Source organism: Lacerta agilis, chromosome 5 (assembly GCF_009819535.1).
Source record: "Lacerta agilis isolate rLacAgi1 chromosome 5, rLacAgi1.pri, whole genome shotgun sequence".
In the NCBI taxonomy this organism is placed as follows: domain Eukaryota; kingdom Metazoa; phylum Chordata; class Lepidosauria; order Squamata; family Lacertidae; genus Lacerta; species Lacerta agilis.
The window spans coordinates 89,182,974-89,206,485 of NC_046316.1; the positions used below are offsets into that span (position 1 = coordinate 89,182,974).

Genomic DNA, 23,512 nt, shown 5'->3' on the forward strand with positions numbered 1-23,512 from the left:
GGAGTTACCTACAGCCAGACAAGTTACCAGGCTCAGGGGAACAGCTGAATGCTGAGCAGGAAAGCAACAGCAGAGCCATGGGAAGGAAACGGGGATTGGGGGTAGTGGAAGGAGGGTAAGGAGGAGGAGGAGGCGGCGGCTCAAGGGAGAAAAGGGAAATAGGCTGGGATGCATGACCAGAGGCAAGGAAACGCCATCCTGGGGAACAACTCTGCTTGTCACGTCCTTACACCACTGCCCACCGAGGGTTCAATGAAACTCTGGACCTGACTGCAGAAAAGTGTGTGTGTGTGTTTTGGGGAGGGTGTGGTTTGCCAAGCAGCTGGGCAAGCCAGAATGTGCAGCTGTGCTGCATTCAGCACTGCTCGGTGAGTCACAAATGGTGCCGGCCTCCTTTACACCGACTGCCATGCTCTGCATTTAACTTGCCCAGTGTCCAGCCCTCACTTGCAACGCGTTCTCCATCTCTGCATTCTGACTCCTCTTCCTTCCCCTTGCCTCTTTCCCACCAGTTGCCAAGCTCATCTATATAATCTGCCTCCTTCTCACGCTCACGTCCTAGCATTTCCTGCTCCGGCTTTTGGGTAGAGACTGTCACAGCGCCAAAAACACTGCTGGCCCTGAGTAAGAACTCTGAACTAGGGATTCATCCGCAGCATCTCCCGTACTGGAGGCAGCAAATCCTGCAACCTAGAAAAGCAGAGATGTTGCAGTTTTTGCTGCTGTTCTTATTACGGTTTCGTTTTCATTTTGTGTTTTTAATGCTGTTAAATTGCCCTGTGGTGTTTGGGTGAAGGGCGGTGTGGATTTACTAATAATAACTATTTTATAACAATGTCTTTATTGGAGACATAGGGAAAGAGGATGGAGGGGGGAAGGCACATGTCACCCATGACATCAATTGACTTGGAACACATCCGTGGGAACTTCAGTGCAAGATGGGCGCCCGACGGCACTCAAGAGTCATGGAAGTTGCTGAAAACATTAATCAAAAAGTGTTCTGTGCAAGCCCTACAAGAATATGCATCTGGGTGTAGCAGCCCAGAGCAGCTCTCTATGTGGGGCTTCCCTAGTGCTTGATGCAGCGTGCTGCAGCACAATTGCTGACAAGAGTGAGGCCATGTCAGCACGTAACAACTGTGTCCAGAGACCTGCACTGGCTACTGAGCCAAGTTCAAGGTGTCAGTATCAGCATATAATGCCCATTACCAACTTGGGACCAGTTTGTCTATGGTATCGGCTTACACCACGTATCCACTCGACTGCTTCGATGGGCGGAATTGGCACTATTGCAGATGCCACATAATATCCGTTCCGCATTTGTAAGAACTGGATTGTTTGCTGTGATAGCACCTGTGTTTTGGAACTGACTGCCTATTGATACCTTTGCTGTACTCTTTTTGGCACCTGCTAAAAAACATTATTTAGACAAGCCTACACAGATGCTTAGAAAGTTGGGTAATTTTAACCTACTTTAGCATTTTAACTTTTGCACGTTTAAGTATTGTATATTTTTCTTGATTTTTAAAAAAAATATTTTTGTACAACTGCTCTAAAAGGTTCATTTAATTTTTTTTGAACTTTCTATTTCTGCTGAACTGTGCAAATACAGTTTTCCTCTTTACGTGATCAAACACTGTTTGCTCTCATTGACTGGAATTTGCACAACACTGGAAAGTGATCTTTGCACCAGGAAAAGGTGATGGGATTTATTTATTTTGGTTAGGCCAGCAGATACAGTATGAAAACGTAATGAGATGTTTGCAGTTCAACTGCGCATTATATAATGGCAGCACTGCTGAAAATAGATGTATACAAATTTGAACGCAAGGTTCCTTTCCTTTGTATATGATTTGGATATTTGCACGAATACTTTCAATTTCGTAATGAATAAATGGGAATAAATGATGGTGCCTTGTACGCCTCCTTCCAGAAACTCCTGCAGCCAAGTTGGTGCCAAACATTTTGCTCTGCTTTCCTTTGAACCACATCAGAGTGTCCAATAGAGGGGTCTTGTCATCTGGGCAGCCCAGGACCTCCATACACTCTGCCCAGGAAGGTCATTTTGGTGCTGCCAACGCAGTGGTTTGACTTCAGCCCCAGGTGCACTCCATTGTCTCTTGAGACAGACGGATGCCAACAAATGGGAAGGGGGGCAGAAAGAGGAGAAGCCAATAACTGCTTTTACCTAAAGTGCCCCCATGACTAAAATGTAAGAACATAGGAGGAGCCTTGTAGGGTCAGACCACAGAGCCATCCAGTCCAGCATCCTGTTCCTACATTGGCCAACCAATGGGAAACCTGCAACCAGGTGCAATCGCACTCTCCCTAAAATCTTTACTAGCAACTAGGATTCAGAGGAATATTGCCTCCAACAGTGCAGGCAGAATGCAGCCAATGAGGCCAATAACCATTGGCAGTCTCATCCTCCATGAATGAGCAGGTCTTCCTTGCAGGAGCCCATGCCCCATTTCTGGAGGAAAGAAACATCTTTCAGCTGCCGTGCTCCCTGCATAACACTATCTCCGCTTTCCAGCCTCCTAAACTCTTGGGCAGGCCCTCAAAAGATGGGAAGATGGGTGAGGGAGGGGGAAGCTTCAGGATCACAAAGGAGGCCAAGTGTGGTTACGTAGGGCAAAGCCACCCTCAACCCCTTTCTAAGCACAGCCCAAATGAGCCATAACTGCAAATGCGTACTTGCGTGCGCATGGGCACAGCCTGGAACCCAAAGCAGCTGGAGGCCTCAGCGGTTAGCAAAGTGGCAGTGCTGTGCAAATTGGAAGAGGTAAAGAGGAGGGGAATTCAAACCCTAAGGGACAAGGGGAAATGTAGCAGAAGAGGAGATAACAGATGGGAGTGGGCTATCAGTGACCCACCAGCACATCTCGCCGTGACAAGGAACCTCTCGCCGAACTACTTCTCATGGGCTTCATTAGCAACAGCCAGGTCCATAATGACATCCCCAGAGGGCGGGGGCAGACATGAAGAATGTTAACAGCCCTGCTGCATCTAAACTGCCCTCCAGTTTCCCAAAGAGGTCAACCATTGGGAAACCCCAAGTAGTACATGAGCACAATAGCTCTTGATCCCTAGCAGCCGGTATTCAAGAGCTAAATGCCTCTTGATACTGGAGCTGCTATGCAGACATCCAGACTTGCAGCCACAGAGAGCCTTGTTCTCCACGGATTTTGTCCAATCCGCTCTAAAGCCATCCAAGCATTGAGGACAAGGGTTATTCTAGATCAGGGATAGGCAACCTAAGGCCCACGGGCCGGATGCGGCCCAATCGCCTTCTCAATCCGGCCCATAGGCAGTCCGGGAAACAGCGTGTTTTTACATGCGTAGAATGTGTCCTTTGATTTAAAATGCATCTCTGGGTTATTTGTGGGGCCTGCCTGGTGTTTTTACATGAGTAGAATGTGTGCTTTTATTTATAATGAGTCTCTGGGTTATTTGTGGGGCATAGGAATTCGTTCCTTTTTTTTCTTTCCCAAAATACAGTCCGGCCCACCACATGGTCTGAGGGACAGTGGACTAGCCCACGGCTGAAAAAGGTTACTGACCCCCGTTCTAGATTGTCATCAACATAGATGTCAGGTGGAGCTGCCTCCCCCCACATCATCAACTTGCCACCTTGGGGCATTCCCCTCTATGCACCCAGAAGGTGCTCTTTACTCTGCAGTTCCTTAAGATGCTGGGCATGCAAACTTGAAAACTGCTAGAATGTGTAATTTAACACAGTGAATCAGTTCTGAACTATGGGAACCAGGACTGAGTTGATAAAAGAGTAGTGATAATTCTTAACAGGTCATCTTCAGAAATTGAACTGTGGAACAGAAGTATTCCCAACTAATGGGTTTTAAAAAAAAATCTCAGTCACTCTGACAACAGTACTGTAATACAGGCCAGTATCATCTTCCCTGGAAGGCTGATACTGACAGATGGTGGCTTCCTAAAGTCACACACTGAAATCATGGCAGAGGTGAGACCTGAAGCCCAGATTTCCTCATTCCCAGCCCAGTATCTTAGCAAGAGAGACAGTAGGCCGGTGTTTCTCTAACTTGGGTCTCCAGCTGTTGTTGGGCTACAACTCCCACCATCCTTGATCACTGGTCCTGCTAACTAGGAATGATGGGAGCTGCAGTCCAGCAGCTGCTGGGGACTCAAATTTGAGAAACACTGTAGTGGGGGATCTGAAGCGGCCCACAGATTCTCTACTGAAAAACCATACTCCATGTTTTGTCCACTGTGGGTGTGTATGACAGCCACGCAGCCAAGGGGTGACTCAAAGAGTCAGGAGTTCTGACTAGGCACTGGGACACCAGCTTCAAATGAGAATACAACCTGAGGTCCAGCAAGGTTAGCACAGGGGCAGCCAGGATACAAGTCTCTTTGGTTAGCATTACAGGTGCTATTTGACCACAAGTGGATTAGGTTCTTCAGTGTGAACCAATGAGGAGGAACGAGACCAAACTTAAAATCCTAGGTGACACCTTTTAAAAACTCCTAACCAAGCATGTAGGGTTACAGGAAACAGCTCCTGAATGTGTAACTTCTGGGAATGAGAGAATCTGTGGCTCTACACATTTTGCTGGAGTAAAACTCCTATCACCCACCAATGATTGCGCCCTGTTAGGGCACTACAGCTATGTCTGGTGGTCCAGAGGTTCCCCACCCCTGGAATAACACCTCCAACCTTTTTGGGGGTCAGGTCCCCTCAAAGTTAACAGTAACTGAAGCTTTCGAGAGAAGGTCTGGGGGGCAACACTATGAACCCTCACCATCTCTCCATGGCACCCCAAAGGGCAACTATGGGGGTGGGAGAGAAAGGAAAGCAAGCCGACAGTTCCGAAATGGTGCTAAAACCCATCTCTGGGCACAGACAGGCAGCTTGTTCCACAGGAAGGGAAAGGGTGGCACAGAACAAGGAATAAACGCAAGCAGAAGTAGAAGTAGCAGCAGCAGCAGCAACAACAGGGAAGCAGCTGTCATGAGTCAGCATGTCATGCAAGTCACATGGGAAGGGGAGAGAGTCCTCTGCCTTGGACACTGCAGTCAAGCAGACCCTAACAGCCCGGTCACCCCTGGGATCATCAGACACAGCCGAGCACCTAAGATATAGATTTGCCTTCCCATGTTTCATTTTCCTACTTGACTTAATTCATTTCCTCTCTGTATGCTTTAAAATGCTTCTCTTTAGGAATGCAATTCATCAAGCACCTTGGAACATCTGGACATAGCTGTCAACCCTCCCTGCTGTTCCCCAATGCTATAATAAGGGAATTTCCCGCTAAAAAGGGGAAAGGTTGACAGCTATGCATCTGGAACATCTCACGTCTATTATTGTGTGATCGCTGCAACACCCCTGTAAGGTGTGGCTGGTGTTATTATCCTCATACTGAGGGCAGAGAGCTGAGAGCAAGTGAGTGCGGCTTGCCTTGGGCCACCTGACGGCTTCAGGCAGCAGCCAAAAATTTTGGACCAGGGGCTTCACGGCTTATGTCTTTTACAGCAGGTGCACCACACATCTCGGGCTGTTCTTGCCTTGCCAGCCAAGACAAACGACCAGCAGCCTCTATACTTCTCCAGCCAGTTTCCCTGCAGTGTCCAAGAAAACCCCCTCCCCAACGTAGATGCACCCCAGCCCAGCCCAATTGCATACACAGCATGCGGTGAAGGGAGTAGAGAAGAGTTAGTACCTGCTGATGTAAAGCACGAGGCCCTGCTGGAAACTAAGACAGGAAAGAGCGAGGGGAGAGGAGACAAGAGCAGAACATCACTAACAGAAACAAGCATCCCCCCGCCACCGCCTCACTCCTCGGAGTGATCTAGTCACCCTACCTGCCTTCTCAGAACCCCCACAACCCCCCACTGTGCGATAACCAGGACCTAAACCAAGGACAGGGCAATTTCCACCACACCTCTGCCTTCATGGCTGTCTCAACTGCGCTCACCCAAACGGACATATCCACCCAGCACGCGCTGCAGATGAACTCCTGAGTCAGCGGCGCCTGCAGACGGAGTCAGCCTCCAGGGCTCCTTGTGCCCGGCAATCCCCGAGCCACATGGAAGAACCTGTTTGGCAGCCCCTCAGAGAAGGCCTGGCTGCCACCCCAGAGATCTCGCGGCCGAAGAGCAGCAGTGGCAAGAGCGGCCACCCCCTTACCTGTCGAGGCTGGGAAGGCGTATTCATTTGGGTAGCTTGAGCTGGGTTAAAAACCACAGGTGCCGCCTGGCCAGGAGGAAATGCTGACTGCTAGAGGAGGGGGAGAAGGGAGGAAGAGCAGGTTAGCAGCTTCCGTAGCTGCCCCCAACCCACACCCAAACCCCAACCTCTAGAGAGCAAGATTGGGGTGCGTGGAAAATTTGTGGGAACACTCGGCGCACGCAGAGAGCCTAAGCCAAACTTTGCAAAGGGTCGTCCAATCAAATCCTGCCTTGCAAGGTTGTTTAGACCCACACTGCAGAACTGACACACAAGCAAAAGGCAAGAGAAATGCAGAAAGGTGTGCATTTGCGTGTGTGGAACAACCTGTGTGGAAGAGGAGCCACCAGAGAAGACAGAGCAGCCAATGGAGGCTGCAAATGGGGGAAAGATTACAGTTTTAATTACATATTGTAGAACAGAGGGGGGGGGACAAGGCAGCTTGGGAGGGAGAATCCTTTTACCTGTGGAAGTCCAGGAGAGGGGGAGGGGTGTGGGGCTGATGGGGTTCCTCCTGAGGGCTGTGGAGTTTTGTTCATTTCACGTGGTGCTGCATAAGGATCCCCTTGCTACCTGGTGAGATAGAGAAAAAGAGGCATGGTAAAAACTAGCACAGAAGGAACACAATACAACTAGAGGTGGAGGGGGAAATTCCAAGCTAAAACTGGACCCCGCAGCAGAATGGAAGGGCAAACAAAAGCAGCCCAAACAAGGATGGATGGAGACCATGCCATTGCACGGACCAATCTCATAGCACCGCATGACAATTGGACCAGAGAAGAAATGGAACAGCAACAACTTCAGGCAAAATTCAGGGGAGGGGCTATAATGGATGTTGCCAATGAGAGTCCCAGAGGACTCCTAGGCAACTGCATCTTTTGGTACCAAGATAAATAGCCACCCCATGCACCTTTATGCTTGTACACACTTTTTTAGTGGTGCAGCCCCCACTGCAGACTCGCTCCCTAACCTTATGCCTGTGCACCCTTAGGCAGCCTGATGTTCATCTAGTGCAGAGTGCCTTGGCTTAAATTTCACCTGAAGATGCTCTGTATTGCTACAGAGACACCAACATGGGCCTCCAGTGGCCACAAACCTGGTTCCTCCATCTGCTTTAGTGCACAACTTCCATCAGTTGTGCTGCTTGGGGCTGACTGGAGGGCACCTAGGAAGTGCAGGTATCCATTTGCAACTGAAACATTATAATATATGCATTTTTTTTTAAAAAAAAACAAGTTTCTAGCCACCATGCCTGCAACAACTATGAATGAGGAAGGGGAATCTTCTGAACCCTCATTTAGTACCCATAATTCCCAGAGAAACATAGGGCCTTCTGATGAATGGCTTCTGTCTTCCTTTCTTCTATGTCTCCTGCTTCTTAAGAAGCTTTTTCAAAAAGTTATCATCTCCCAACTGCCCACAGTATCTGGGGAAAAATATTGACTTTTTAAAAATTCTGGGCACAAAACCTTGCCAGCTTGCATTCAGCCCTAAGTTAATCATCTCTCTCAAAAAAAAACCCAACAACTCTCATATGAGAGTGACCAAAGGGTCTCAAATTGGCTGTAAACTGCACTCTTCTATCCCAATTCACCTGAAAGGCATCCAGCAGAGAAGCTGAGATCAAACCCACCCAGTCCTTGGAAGGCAAAGCAGCACCACACAAAGAAAGATTCACATTAAAGCACAATGAAGAGGCACACAATGAAAAGATGCACTTAGGAGATGCGCATTATGCAAAATGCCTTTGGACCAATGTCGGAGCAAAGTCTATCCGGGTAAGCTGAAGGATGGAAGTTAAATCCAAGACCCCATGTGTCTTGAATGCAACTGCTAATATGCCGCAGTTTGTTCCACTGATCTATATGGGATATGGATGCATGGGGCTATCAGGGCAGCTATCATGCATATCTTTGGCCCCACTTACGGCCACAGTAAGAAATCATTTTGAGAACCACCCACCTATGACCCAGACTCTGAATTGACCCCGACTCTACTCCCTATCGACTCTTGTTTGCCTTTAGACTGTATACAAATAATGCTAGGAAGTCAACCCATTTTCACGGTCTTGGCCTTTGCTTTGGGGCCTTCCACCATACAGGCATCCCTCCACCTCCCGTGTGATTGCATATACACGTGGTGCCAGGAAATAAATAAATGGAATACCAGGAAATGGCGAGAGAGAGAGATGGAGAATCCTCGGGGTTCATTCATCAGGAGACCCTCCCTGGAGCCCAGCGAGGGCGGAGGAAGCCCCGAGGAGAATGGAGACTTTGTTTACACTGTTCATTCTCCCCGCCCAACATCTCACACATGGGGTAGTGCAGCAACACCCACCACTTCCCCGCACGGCCTCCAGCCAACCCCGGAGCTTCAACTCTAAATATTTTGGCTGGCCGGCCAAGGACTTCCACAGCGTTTTCTGCCTCCAAACCAGACACACAAATCCAATGTGCCATGGTGATCTCCACTACCCCCTCGCAACACGCCCTCCCCATTTTCTAGGTCACTACAAGGGGCAAGTGGGAGGCTCTCACACATTTCCTGCAGAGGTAGCATACTAGCTCTTCTAGTGTTGCAAGCCCACCCAGCATCGCATTATATGACAAAGCAGCCAAATTCACCTGGGTGGGAATGAGAAAAGATCTGAGCAGCCAGCTCCAACATAGGACAAGAAAAGACCCCCATCCATCCCAGGTTTGCTCCACCAAGTGCCTGCTTGAGCTAAGGTGGGTTTAGAAGCTTCCTTATGGTCTACAGGCCTCAGCCTAAACAAGGGCTAACACTGGAGCTTTCACAAGCACACACAGATGGGCGAAGGTGCATAGGCCAGGCTGGCAGGGCAGAGGGAACTTCTTCCAGGACACCAGGCAGTAAACAGTCCCACAGCTGCCCTGTGGAACCTTATGGGAATAGGATCCCTTGGGTCTGGACAGGGGCAGTGCCCTCTCCAGCACAAAGCAAGGTAGAGCCACTCTACCCAAACAGACCCAGAGCCCTGGCGTAACCTGACCCTTGGGCTGCTGCTGTCAGCGGTTCAGGCAACTAAAGACTTCGGGAGGAGGAGGAACCGTACGCAATGCAAAGGAGGCAAAAAACTACCGGTAACACAGGATCAGGAGGCTTCTGCAGGGCTCCAGTTCAGCACACAAGGACGGTGTGGCCAGATATTTGCTGGGTGGGCCTTGCCGAGGGCACCCTAACTCCCCAAGCCTTTTGATTCTGAAAATTTCCCAGGGCACTGGCAACAACAACAAGAATAAATTTAAGTACTGTATATGTGGTGGTCCTGGGTGTGGGTGGCACATCAGCACCTATTTCTTCACCTCCGCTCGGAATTAAGAGCCACCAGTTCCCATACTTCCCTTCTCCCCAGTCTCCTCAGCCCTTACTAAACCGGGATACGTTTTGGGTTTTTTTAAGGACCAGCATTTAGTGCATACTACCTTTCTGTGTATATGTGTTTGTGTTTGTGTGTGTGTGTAGATTTAGGAGAGGGGGAGCAGCTGAAGCTGCACAGACCACAACTGCACAATTTGCAACAATTATCCCCCCCCCCACCTTTGAGCATCTAGAAACAGTGTGGTGCAGCATCACGCAGGCAGGCAAGGAGAGAACATGCAGCAGCCCTTCCTATAGGAAGCAGCTCCACACAGCCTGACGGGGCCACGTCCACCAGGAGACACCACCCCAAATGGTTCTGAATTTTCCAGACATGGAAACAGAAGCGCCCCCACACCTCTTGCAAAACCAAACTGCGGAGACAGCCATGCTCCCAGAAAGAAAAGGGGCCAGCCCAAAAAAACCCGAAGCCAAAGGCCCCAGAGGAGGTGTAAGGAGCTATATCATTGCTTTAGGGGAGGCCCAGCTGAAGTAGCTATTCTCTCCTGAAAAGCCCACGCGAAGTTTTGCAGACAGTCAGCACCACCCCAAGGTCTGGGGAGAGGCAACTGCGAGCATGAGTCGTTTCCCCAGCGCTCCAAATATGCCCAGTTAATTCTTTAGGCAGGCCAGCTCCCGTGCCAAGCACCCTTCCCTCCCCAGGCCAAGGCATTCTCCAAGTGCAGGCCCAACCCAAACCAACGCCGGCAACGAAGAAAAGGTATTTGCTATGCAATTCCTTTCCTCCACCCACCTTGCTCCATGCCACCCCCTTCCCAAAACGGGGGGCAAGCAGAAAGTCAAGGTCTCAATGTGGAACAGCCTCCCTACCCCACCCTGCCATCCTCAAAACATGCACAGAAAACACAGAAAAAGATGCAAAATACTCACCCCTAAGTAGGAAAAACCCCAGGCCAGTTTTGCAAGCAGCTGAGACTTTTCATCTGCCAGACTTTGAGAAAACGACAGGGGGTGGTGGGGTGGAGTGGGGGGGGGAGAGAGAATATCAGCCTGCAAACCTGCTGGTGAGCGGCATGGAGGGTCGGGCTTGCCAAACATGGGCAAGGCAGGGGACAGCCCCCCACCCCCACCCTGGGAAGGCCAGGAACATGAGTGCCGGGAGCTGCCGGTGGTGTCAGATCGCAGAGTCTGCTGCACTGCAGAGACACCGAGACAGGGAGAGGAGAGAGGCAGGCTGAAGAGAACCAGGGAGCACCCAAAACCCCACCCACAGTCACAGCCATTCGGCCCCGGCACTGCCCAAACCAGTCGGAGAAAATCCCACGCCTACACGCCTGAGTCACTCGCGTTGCACAGGCAAGAGGAGGAAGGAGGCAGGCTCCTGGCCCAGCCCAGCCCAGCCTCTTCCCTCTTGGCAGGACCAAGCAACCAGGAACCCACCTGTGCTGCCGATGCAGGCACGAGACAGACAGCAGGGGAAGCCTGGGTGCTGCGCCATTTCGCGGTGCCTACACCCACAGGAAGCCTCCCTGCGCCCGGGAAGGCACCCTGCCTCACCCCCATCCCGAAGTGCAGAAGACGCAGGCCGAGGAGAGGGAGCTGCACACCCTTCAGACTCTGCCCTTCAAAATCAGCCACAGCAGCAGTGGCTGGAATGGGGAGGGGGCAGCAAGAGGCAGCCACACTTGCCTTAAGAGGGAGAGGAGTAAAGCAGCTAAGGGAATTTGCAAAGCAGCAGCCCTAGTGGATTTTTTGGGGGGGAGGGGGGGTTGACTGGAGAGACACTGGTGCAGCTCCTGTCTCAGTACTTCACTAGTTGGGCCAGGGACATTTGGGGTTGCGTGTCCCACAACATCTATAAACACAGCGTGGTTTCAGGCGAGGATCACCCCCAGACTCAGTTCCCCATCTGAAAATTGGGAACAGCAGCAACCCATACGCCAGCTTGCACAACATAAGACTGTCGTACACTCTGGGAACTTAAAAGGAATCACTTAAGCAATCATCAGAAGGTACCATTTCCTCAATGCCTTCTCTCAAACAACCTTGTCCCACTAACAGATGGCTTCTTGTAGCCAAGCAGGCTTCATTAAACCTACCTGTAAATAACAGTTCAGGACCAGGTGCGCAGCCTGGGAGTCATTTTGGACTCACAGCTGTCCATGGAGGCACAGGTCACTTCTGTGTCCAGGGCAAATGTCTACCAGCTCCATCAGAGACCCTACCTGCCTATGCACTGTCTCACCAGAGTGGTACATGCTCTGGCTATCCCTCGTTTGGACTACTGCAATGCACTCTGTGGGGCTACCCTTGAAGGCGATTTGGAAACTACAACTAATCCAGAATGCAATAGCAAGACTGATGACTAGGAACGGACACTGGGACCATATAACACCAGTCCTGAAAGATCTACACTGGCTCCCAGTATGTTTCTGAGCAAAATTCAAAGTATTGGTGCTGACCTTTAAACCCCTAAACGGCCTTGGCCTTGTATATCTGAAGGAGCGCCTCCATCTCCATTGTTCAGCCCAGAATCACACTGAGATCCTGCTCCGAGAGCCTTCTGGCAGTTCCCTCCCTGCAAGAAGTGAGGTCACAGGGAACCAGGCAGAAGGCCTTCTCGGCAGTGGTGCCCTCCCTATGGAATGCCCTCCCATCAGATGTCAAGGAGATAAACAACTGACTTTTAGAAGATATCTGAAGAAAGCCGTGTACAGTGATACCTTGGTTTACGAACTTAATCCATTCCGGAAGTCCGTTCTTAAACCAAAACCATAAACCGAGGCACGCTTTCCCTAATGAGGCCTCCCACCGGCGGTGCCCTTCCACCATTCAGATTCCATTCTTAGACCGACGTAAAGTTTGCAAACTGGGACACTACTTCCGGTTTTGCAGAGTTCGTAAACCGAATAGTTCGTAAACAGGGCTGTTCTTAAACCGAGGTACCACTGTATAGGGAAGTTCTTACTGTGTTGGATGTTTTGATTTGTTGGAATCCACTCAGAATGGCTGGGGCAACCCAGTCAGATGGGCAACATAAGAAGAAGAAGAAGAAGAAGAAGAAGAAGAAGAAGAAGAAGAAGAAGAAGATGCACAAGGAAAGACTGAAAGCCGTATTCCCATGCTCAAATTCCTACAGAAAACCTGAGAACCCCATGCCTTCCAGAGGCGAACTCTCTTCGCATGGGACAGAAGACCTCCCCTCTGTCACACACACACAAGCCAACAGCAGAATCAACATTGCAAATATATCACATCAGCCTGCTTGAGGCCTGAACCCAACACTGAATGCATGAAACAGACAGCACCACACACTGACATGCACAGAACTACAGCCCAAGCCACTACTAGCCCAAGCCGCAACTGCAGCATTGACAACAATGCTCTTTTTCTCCCCAACGGGCAATCACCACTTCTTTCTTTGGTCACATCGAATGGGCCAATGTTTCTCAAACAAGGCCAGGAAGGGGAGTTTGGGAAAGGTAGGAAAATTAGTTCAGTCAATAAAGCATGAGACTCTTAGTCTCAGGGTGCTGGGTTACAGCCCCACATTGGGCAAAAAGATTCCTGCATTGCAGAGGGTTGGACCAGATGACCCTTGTGGTGCCTCCTAACTCAGCAACTCTACAATCACAATTCTTCATTAGCATATCTGAATACTTAAGACTTAAGGTATTCCAAAGTTTGGGTCGCAACCACACGGAGTCCCTGCTTAAGACATCTCAGGTGTAGAGAGCTCAAGCTCCACATGGAGGGATGCAAAGCAAAAAAACTCAGGAGCGGCAGGAGACAGTACACCAAATACATTTTGGAAAGTGAAGACATCAGGACCTGTGTCTGGGAGAAGCCCGAGAAGATGGCGGTTCTGTGGGTGGGTGGTTCCTGCATCCGGGAATTAGGTAGGCAACCAGTTATGAGAGGAGTTGCACAACCCTGAAGGAACAGGTTTGTAGCCTGGGAGAACTCCTGAATTCCAACCTGTTACCGGAGTCTCAAGTGGCTTCTGCGGCTAGGAGTGCTTATGTCCAGCTTAGGTTGGTTCACCAGCTACGGACGTTCCTGGACCAATCCAATCTCAGGTGACCTCCCACCTGAACCACTGCATCACACTCTATATGTGGCTGCCCCACGTCCAGAGACTGCAGCCAGGATAGAGCGTGACTGCCGGGTTGGCAAATGGTCCAGCCTGTTGGGATCCCTTGCCACCAGTACTGCACTGCCTACCAATGAGCTAACGTGTTAGCACTAGTATATAAAGCCCTAAAAGGTTTTGGACTCAAGTTCTTTAAAGAGCAGCTGCCCCAGTATCACCCACTTCGGGGCCCTACAGTCGGCAGGGGAAGCCATCTTGGTGGCGGCATGCGGTTGGCGCTGACCAGTGGCAGGGCCTTCTCGGTGGCACTTCTCCATTTGGGGAGTGCCCTTCCTGGTGAGGTGTGTAGGTATTCCTTATTAGTCACATCTAGGAGGAAGTTTTAAGTGCTCCCGTCTACTCAGGCATTTAATGGCTAAAAGATAACATTTCCAGCAACCCTGAAATTATCAGCTATGAGATTAGGCGACCGTTTTCAACTATGCTTTTATTTTTAACTGTTTTATCGCTGCTGTGTTTGCAGCCCTGAGATCCTTTGAAGGAAGGGCAAGGTATAAATGGGAAAAGTTGTCCAAAATATTGCAGGGTTGGGAGGAGAAGAAAAGGCTCCGCTACCATCACTAAGGGTAACCATTAAGGTGTTAGCACCAATCCACAAAGGTCACTGCAGTCAAAGGGATATGCAGGTCCTATTTTTGAAGGGAGCTATTCCAGGACTTTGACACAACTGCTACCCCAAGCAGTGGGTCCTCTTCTCTCCTGTATTGGAAGGAAAAGACACACTGCTCCCCGCAAAAGCCGGCCAACTGGCTGCTGTCGAATTCACAAGCACCCAAGACTTCAGCCACTCAAGGTCTGCCTATCAATTAGCATGGCCAAGCCCATTAAACAAACACCTCAAAGGTTAAAGAGTGCCAAAGCACAGAGGCGGAGACTTAGAGAGGCAGCTCCCTGGTGCTCCAGGGTCCATTAGCACATCAAGGAACAAATGGGAGGAGCAGATAGCCATTCCCTCAGCAGCCCCTTTTCTCAGCTGTGAATGCATTTTTCCACCCAGCTTCACCACACCCATGACTGGAGCTGGTGGGAGATGAATGGAGCTCACCTCCCTCCTAACAAGCTTTGGAATTAAGAACTCTACTTGCCACATCCCCCCTCTTTATTTCTTCTTAACATCCTGGCTCTTCCCGTCCAGTTAAGACCAGCAATAGCTCAATCAGTAGGGAACAAGCGTGAGACCCGTTAATCTCAGGGTCATGGGTTCAAGCCTCACATTGGGCATTGCAGGGGGTTGGACTAGATGACCCTCATGGTGCCTTCTACAATTCTGATTCCCCCTCTTCTGTCTCCAGATGCTGGCCCTTCCATGCAAGGGCAGCACAGGGACCAAGCAGCAGCAGACCTCGTTGCCGCCAGATCCAAATAGCACCCGTGCCAGGAATTTGTTGCGTTTTCTGCAAGTCCTCCCATCAGCCACACAGTGGTAGTAATTCTGGCCTCCCTTGATGGGATTGCTGCAAAATTGCTGAGGTGCTGAATGCAAAACACCTTTTCCAAATTCTAAACTTTTACAAAAATGCTAAGGTTTGCCGTTGTTGTAAATCCCCTTCCTTAAAAACAACAACAACAACAACAACAACACCTAATTGCCAACCAAAGCAAAGAGGCAAGTGACACAACACCCACATGCGGGAAAAGGAAACTTCCCCAACCTGTTTGTCAGAGTTAGGGTCCAATGATGATGCAAACTCCTCTGGGAAGAGACCACAGTGGTGCCTCGGGTTGTGCATTCAATTCGTTCCGGGGTGCTGTTTGCACCCCGAACAGTGCGTAACCCTAGTGACGATATCGTGCTTCTGTGCATGCGTGAATTGCGCAGAACACTACTGTGCATGCGCAGACCGCGCAGACATGCGCAGAAGCGTCCGCACTCCATGTTGCACTTCCGAGTTAGTGGAGTACGCAACCCGAATGTACGCAACATGGAGCGTACGCAACCCGGGTTCGGCAGTGGAATTTGCTACCAAGGAGTGTGGTGGAGTCTCCTTCTTTGGAGGTCTTTAAGCAGAGGCTTGACAACCATCTGTCAGGAATGCTTTGATGGTGTTTCCTGCTTGGCAGGGGGTTGGACTGGATGGCCCTTGTGGTCTCTTCCAACTCTATGATTCTATGACTGTATTTCATTGGCAAACAAGTCAATAGCCACCCTGGCCTCAGGCTGCCCAAACGCTCCCAAACTTGTCAAATCAAAAGCGGGCCAGTCTGCATGGACTAGGGCACCAGCCATCACAAACTACACCCCAATTTTTGGGGGGAGGCATGCGTGACAGACACATTAGAATCTTCTTTTGCCAAATGAACTGTGAGGTTCCAAAATTCACCTTGATATCATGATCAGTACTTGCCGATCGAAGGGAAGCATTGCAAGGCATCTCTGATCTTGCTCCAGGGGGTTTGTCTTAATGCTGTAATGGACAGAACTATGATCCCCAGGAGAAAAGGCTATTTTCAGTAAAATGGAATTTCCCACTTATGTTTTCAGAAACTGAGAGCAATGCTCTATGAAGGTGGTGGAGCACAGTCAACATAAAAGTTTAGGAATAGGGATACAGACTCCTCCCTTTAAAAAAAAAAGAGGGGCACATTTCTCTGCTCTTTCACTTTTAATTCCTTTCCCAGGGTTACTGAGAGTGGCTGGGGAAACCCAGCCAGATGGGTGGGGTATAAATAAATTAATTATAATTATTATCATCATCATGTTACACAGCTCTCAGGCGCCCAATAAACATTATGTGGAAGAAACACATCTGCTGCACTAGTGTTTTACATTTTCAGGTGCACAAGCAAGAAGTCTCAGGTGGAAAGTGGGGCTCAGAGAGAACAGTACATGACCTAGAGCACACTAAGGAGGCCTGTAGTGGTGCAAGAACTTGCAACGCCCACCCCGATACTTGGGGAGGTTTCTGTGCTAGGACTGAGGGGAACAAGGAAATGAATTCCATCTTTAACAGCAAGGACGGACAGAAGGTCCTGATCCTCCCTCGGAGACGACTTAAGTTTTGGAGGGGGGGAACTGTGATGTCCAGGGTAATGGGCTTCACCAGGATCTGTAGGTGAGCTGCCATGATTAGAAAGAAACAGCAAGCAACCCATCTGTTGAGGATTGGAGCCAATGCACTGCAAATGCTCAGGAGTTATGGCATGGCGTCCTTCTCAACCCCTCCACCCTGGTGCAAGTTTTATTTTGTGAATAATTTGTTTACAGGGTGCCCTCTGATAAACACCTCCTGCCAGGCCTACCTGGCGTGGCACCCTTTTGATTGTCACCAGGCTGCCACCATTTTAATTTTTCATGATGCTCTTGATTTAGCATCACTCCAGGCCATTCCAAGGATTTTACATGGTGGCCACCAGTATAGAACACAAAGGGGGAGCATTAAGGGGGTCCCTGGGGACGTTAAGGGTGACAGGCCATGCCAGGGCCCTGGGGCCCATGCCAGCTGCCCATGGATGCTGCATGGTAACACTGAATTAGCTCACTTGCTTGGCTCATCTGGAATGTGCTAAAACCTAGCAGACAGCAAATTCAATCTTGCTTAGCTTACATGCGTTGTAACCCATGCAATGTAGGTTAATGCGGGGGTTGGCATGTTGAGAGTTCTGCCTCAAAGCACAGAAAATGGGTAATAAGGCACAGGTATAATAGTAGTTTAAGAAACAAGGCTGCAGAAATTAATCCAACTGCAGAATTTCCATTTGTGCGTGAACATGCCACAAATGGAGACCGGCCGATGGAGAATGCAGGGTGCCCACGACTTCGTAAGTAGCATTTGACAAAGCAGGAATTGTACTCTTTGTTTTGTTGCTGCTTACAGCAGCTTCCTATTCAATGGTTCAATAAAACTTTTTCCACAGGTGCTCAGGCAGGCACTGCAACTGCCCTGACTAGCCTATCTTCCTACCAATCTCCTCTCAAAGAAATACCTTTCTCCACTGAAGCCAACTGCTTAACGCAGCCTTCCTCAGCCTGGAGTGCTCCAGATATTTAGGACTACAGGTAACTCACAATCTTACACTTATTTTACTTGTGTGTTTGCAGCTTTGCGTGTGTGGGGGGAATTAAAAATAAAATGGAGAGCGGATTCTCAATTTTATTTATTCCCCACCCACCAATGTGGGCTTACCAGGCAGCCCAGAGCCCTCGCCAGCAAAGAGGCTCCAGACTTTGGGGAGGTGGTGCAACATCTCTGGCATGGTCCTAGATGCCTCCTGCCTCCTCCCCAAAGCTGGGCAAGCACTTACTAGGCTTTGAGGAGGAGGTGGGAGGACTCTAGGATCCTGCCAGAGCCCTCAAAAAGAGGCCACAAAAGGGCTCTGGGACACTGCCAGAGCCCTTTCTGCCTATTTCCCGAAGTTGGTCCTCCACCTTGCAGGGAGCGTGGTTTCAGGAATTCCTGGCAGTACGCATTTATATACATGGACCCCCAGAACCTAAACCCGGCGTAAGATGTGAGATACGTGCACTGCTATCAGGAGCAGATGGGAGCTGCAGTTCAAAACCTCTACAAGGCAACAAGTTGGAGAAAGCTGGGTTAACACCATACTGGAACTCCTATCCTAACGGAAATAAAGCCTAAGCACATTTAATCATATTTGCTCCCCACTGTTCCCTTTCAGATCTTGCCTTGTTTCCTGTCTCCCTTTCCTTTGATGCCTCCAACTTAAAACTTTTGATTGACCACATCATGATAGGGAAGGGCTCCTGGCTTACTGTGCTTTACTGGGAATGAGCAGCCAGTGAGAGAAACAAGACAGGAAGACACAATTTACCTTGGGTTCTTGCGATGTCTGGACAGGCACCCTGCTTATTTTGCTCCTTCGTTGTTCGCTTGTAAATCCTGTTAAGGGAGCAACAAATTTTTGCCTAATTCTGGAGGGGCATGACTTCGTCCTTAAGAGTTGTGGTATTGTACTCCCTAATGCTAAGTCTAAGTGCTGTTTACAACCAAAACCAGAAGTCACACACATATTCTGGGTGTCGAAGAGACTGAGAGACGATATGATAGCCATCTTCAAATATCTAAAAGGCTGTCACATGGAAGATGGAGCAAGCTTGTTTTCTCCTGCTCCAGAAGGTAGGACCCAAACCAATGGCGTCAAGTTACAAGGAGATTCTGATTTAACATCAGGAAGAACTCTCTGAGTAAGAGCTGTTTGAGAGTGGAACAGACTCTCATGAGAGGTGGTGGACTCTCCTACCTTGGGAGGATTTTAAGCAGAGGTTGGATGGCCATTTGTCACATATGAACAAGCTGTGATTCCTACACTGCAGGGGATTGGACTAGATGACCCTTGGTGTCCCTTCCAACTCTACAATTCTACGATGCCAACCCATTATTCTTAACCCTTTCATATCTTCCATCACTTAACTATAACAAGACAACGCCCTTTTATGCAACTTCTCAGATGTCCAACTGGCCTTCTCTTGAGAATCCCAAAGACTCGAAAAAAGTACTCCAAAAAGCAGCCTGTTCCAGGTCTAAACTGACTTAGGTCCCCGCTCGTAACATCTAAGTCCTTTCCCCATTTCAAAAGGGAATGATGGTGTGGGAATCCCAAAGCAATGCTCTGGTCCTCGTGTTCATTTAATGCAGTTCAGTTACTCTACCAACTGTGCTGTTGTTTTCCCAGCAAGTGTAGATATTCTCCCATCCTTTTCAAAGAATGTTTATGGGCAAAACAAGGATCTAGGAGTATAGTTGTGTTTTGGTGACTGCAGATATGAAACCTCAAGCTTCTAGTTTTATCTGCATTGATGTAAAAACATCTAGGCACTTCTCATACATTACCTTAAGTGACCCTGGCAACTGTTAGGTTAGTTATCACACCGCAAATTGCAGATACTACAATCAAGAGGACGGCACAAATTAAGGGAGGATGAGCATATCTCTGGCTATTAGTTATGACTAATCTGGATCTGAACACTCGAGGCTGTCAAACTTGTAGGCACTGGAAGAATCCAGTTGGCCAGGGTGAGAACAAAATGCTGGATTTGAAGATCTTTCACTCATTTGGGGTTGAGGGGAGGCTAATACTGGCTTGCGTAAGTTTTGAATCTGGGACTTCCTGGCTCACACTTCTACTCTCAACGCTTCACAACTTCTCAAGGTAGCTAAAGTTAATATTCCAGATTAACAAAAATTACAAGGGAGCGCTCTTGTGCCTCTTGCCTGTGGCAGTATCATAGTTTCCTGAAATGCCTTCTCCAACAAGGGATTTGGGAAGATAAAAGAAACTTGGAAAGGCAAGATTCTCTCCAGATGACGAAGTGGGGAAAGGGAAAGAGGAAGCATTTTGCACCTCCACCCTGTCATTAGTCCCTTCCTTGCACTGCTCCTAAAGGCAGAACTTTGTTCCTTCTTCTCTGTGACAGGAAGTGAACATGGAACAGAGTGCAACAGGCACCATTTCTGAGGGAAGTCATTTGGGGGAGGACCTTTCTGGTGAAAGGGAAAGTCTTGAGAATATAAACTGCTCTTCTGAACTTCTTAGGGGTGTTTTAGGACTTCTGCATAGGGAATTGTACAAGCATCACTGCATGCAATGAGCACATGTGTAGTTCACCATTCAGGCTTTTTGCTGCATGCGGACTCAATAAAAAACAAAACTTGACCATTTAACACACACACACCACTATGTGCCGGGGTACATACAATTCTCTACACAGAAGCTACTGTCCATTACAAATCTTTATCTCAGGTGAATGACAGGTAATGTGGTTAAAATGAACAAACTTGTATCCTTGGATTCAGAAGACCTGGGCTGAAAACCCAGCTTGGCCACAAACTCACCAAATGGCCTTGGGGAAGTCACACTCTCAGCCTCAGCTCCTAAACTGTGTAATGAAAACAATAATATTTAGTATTTATGTAGCACCTTTCCACATTTTATCTCAGTATTTTTCAAAAATAGCAACAATGTAAGGTAGGTTAGCATTATCCACAAATTTCTGAGGCTTGACAAAGGCCTCCCCTGAGAGTGACTATTTATTACATTCATATTCTGCCTTTCGTCCATCATGGAATAGGGTAGATGAGGCACTTTCAGGTGGCCCTCCATCCAAGCACTGGTACAGACCTGCCTTCAGAAAGGCATTCTGTCTGTGCCTTTTAGATTGTGCAGAGTGAGATTTGAACCAGGACCTTCATGGGTCACAGCTTAATCCTGTAACCACTTGCAAATGCCAACAGTGAAAGAAGATAAGCACAGGGGACATGTAACATGCTAGACAACAAAGGGAAAACCGCTTTGGATAGAGGGGAAACTGCTTCCCAGAGGACAAGGCCAGCAGCTGCCCCACAGTATAGCCCCAGAAGTACAATGGAGGCATCAAACTAGGAAACCCCTCAGTTTGACTTGTGATTCTCATTTGCCCAGTGATAGGGTAGGGAAACATGGTGGTAGTTCCTCTGCATTTTGACACTTCCTGCTCCTGGGCAGAGTTGGCTCCTTATTTTTTTATTTTATTTTTTTTATTCTAGAGCTTAGGAATTTGAAATATTTTCCTAGCCCTACTTTTGAGGGACACACCCATGTGTTCTGCAATTATAAAGAAGAGCCACAGTATTCCTCCATTACAGAAGGCCCTACACTCAGCTAAGCAGAAAAGTGAAGCAAGTCATCAGATGTGAACTGAGCACCCTTATTCCCTGACTCCCCTCATGCTTTCACTTAACACAAACACACTCACAGACAAAACAGCAGAGAATTCCACCCACCGCCATTGCCAGAAGCAACCCAGTGAAATGCTGTTTAGCACAAAATGCAAACGTGGACGGTTACATTACAAGCCTTCCACCCTCCCCTGTAGGGCAAACTACATAAAACCAGGAAATGTGCAATCGAGGTTCAAGATGTCCTCCCTCTCCCACACTTTCAGAGACAGTTGGTGTTACTCCACACTGCAAGATCTCCTTTAATGACCATCCAAACCCACCATGACAGCAAGCCGCCTTCCTAGAAGAAAAATGCGCAAACAAGTGGCAGCCTTTCAGGGACTGAACAAACAGATTAATATGGGTTGTTGTTTTCAAAATAAAAACCCAACAACTCAACAGAACAAAATCTGAAAGTTCAGATGTGTACAAGTAAAACTGGGTTGCTTAAGAAATTGCTGAGTAATTTTTAATGTCTGTTCTGGGCGGTAAGAGGACAAACATATGTTTGGGGAAAACAAGGCACAACCAATGTGCGCGGCCGTGGGGAGGGGGGAACACACGCAAAAACTAACAGAGGGCACAAGACAAAGGAGATGCAAAGGTTTATTTGCCCTCCGCATTTATTTTATTTTGTACAAAGGGGCCGGAAGGCAAGCATGAAGAGCCATCCATTTGGGGAAAGGGCAGCAGCCGGCGAATAAGGGCGGGTCAGGAAATATTTCAGATAAGGGGGTGCCATAAATACAAAGCACCAAGATCCCCCACCACCCCAAGCCCTTTCCCCCTCTCTCTTCCTCTGCAAAAGCCCCAAACCCAGCAGCAACCGGAAAGCGAGGGGTAAAGGGAATTTGGGTCGGGGGTTGGAGAGAGAAAGGACCCGGACGCACCTCCGCTGGTGGCACATGGGCGCAAAAAAAGAGAACCCCAAACCTCGAGACCTCCCTCCTCCGGGGGTGGAGGGTGGCCTTTCTTCCCCTCCGAGGTTCCCCCGCGCGTCGCGCCGGCCAGGATGGCAAGCAGGAAGCCAGGCCCCGGGCCGCCTGCTCCAAGGACACGTGTCCTAGCCGGGCGGCCCCGCAGGGGAGGGAGGGAGCCGCGGCCCACGCGGTGGCGACTGCCGGGCGCCCTGCGCGCTGGCCGCAAGAGCGCCCGCGGCGGTAGGCGAGAGAAAGGCAGGCAGGCGGGCGGGCGTAGCGCGGCCGGGCCCCGTCCCCCCACCGCCGCCGCTTCCGACCGTACCCGAGTTGCGCCGCAAGCACGTGGGGCTGGCCCGGTTCTCGGAGGCGGACGCCAAGCACCGGCGCGGTAGCAGCCACAACCAGCGAGAGAGGAGGTGGAGGGAGCGGAGGAGGTGGAGCCGCGGCAGGGCCAGCCCCGACGGCGGCCTAGGGCAGGGCGAAGGAAGGAAGAGGCGAACACGTGGGCCCAGCGGGATGCAGGCACCGGGCGGGCTTCGGGCCTACAAGCGGGGTGGGAAAGGCCGATCCGGCGCCGCAGGGTCCCTGCGCGCGGCGAGCTTTCCGCAGATGTGGGCGCGCAGCTGCAGAGCAGCCTTCGCCCGGATTCCGCCCCGTTCCCACGTGCGCAGAGGCCACGGAAGGGGAGACCCTCCCGGGTGCGGGTGCTTGTTATTTTAGAGAAGGGTACGCCCCCGCCCCCCGCCCCGATGCCAGTACAGAACGAGGCGATCCTAAGCTTCCCGGCTTCGCCTGCGCGCACGGGGAGATGCCTAAAAGCGGGCAGCTGCTGGGCCAATGGGCCCTGTTAAGGCGTGCACCCACCCACAGCACCCCTGATATGTTTGGATGCAAGAGTGAAGATCTGCATTTCCCAGCGTGTTCCATAAATGCAGACCCCGCAGGTCCTATGCACTTAGGGCAGGACCATTCCGAACTGCGCGGGGTGCTTACCTATGCCAAATGAACCAAAACACTGCCTACGAAGCACAACAGTAGCCTTGTATACCACAGGTTATGCGGGGTCGAGAGCCCTGCAGGTTTCAAACGCGGGGTGGGAGGGGTGCCACATTTTATGAGGTCATATACTGGGACTGGGAACTCCGGAAGTGGTCGGGGAGGGGGGTCGCAGTTATCGCAGATCTGAGCCCCCGTTTCAGAGCATATGGTGCGGGGTATAGGATCCAGGAATCTAAAT

General features: G+C 49.8%; 1 protein-coding gene across 17 annotated transcripts in view; it reads right to left on the bottom strand.

The window, feature by feature from the left end:
• EIF4G1 (eukaryotic translation initiation factor 4 gamma 1) overlaps nucleotides 1-23,512 on the bottom strand; it is an 83,448-nt gene that overhangs the window by 56,630 nt on the left and 3,306 nt on the right. For 3 of the 17 annotated variants that reach the window (XM_033150782.1, XM_033150778.1, XM_033150772.1), the window contains exons 2-4: nucleotides 6,670-6,778; nucleotides 6,167-6,256; nucleotides 5,700-5,732 (exon numbers count right to left, since the gene is read on the bottom strand). In XM_033150782.1, coding sequence (XP_033006673.1) covers nucleotides 5,700-5,732; nucleotides 6,167-6,256; nucleotides 6,670-6,744 — 198 coding nt within the window. In that variant the 5' untranslated portion in view covers nucleotides 6,745-6,778. Of the gene's footprint in view, nucleotides 1-5,699; nucleotides 5,733-6,166; nucleotides 6,257-6,669; nucleotides 6,779-18,470; nucleotides 18,539-20,491; nucleotides 20,536-22,245; nucleotides 22,267-22,288; nucleotides 22,404-22,597; nucleotides 22,700-23,512 lie in introns of those variants that run through there. The other 14 variants (XM_033150789.1, XM_033150784.1, XM_033150788.1 and 11 more) reach the window with 12 other exon arrangements.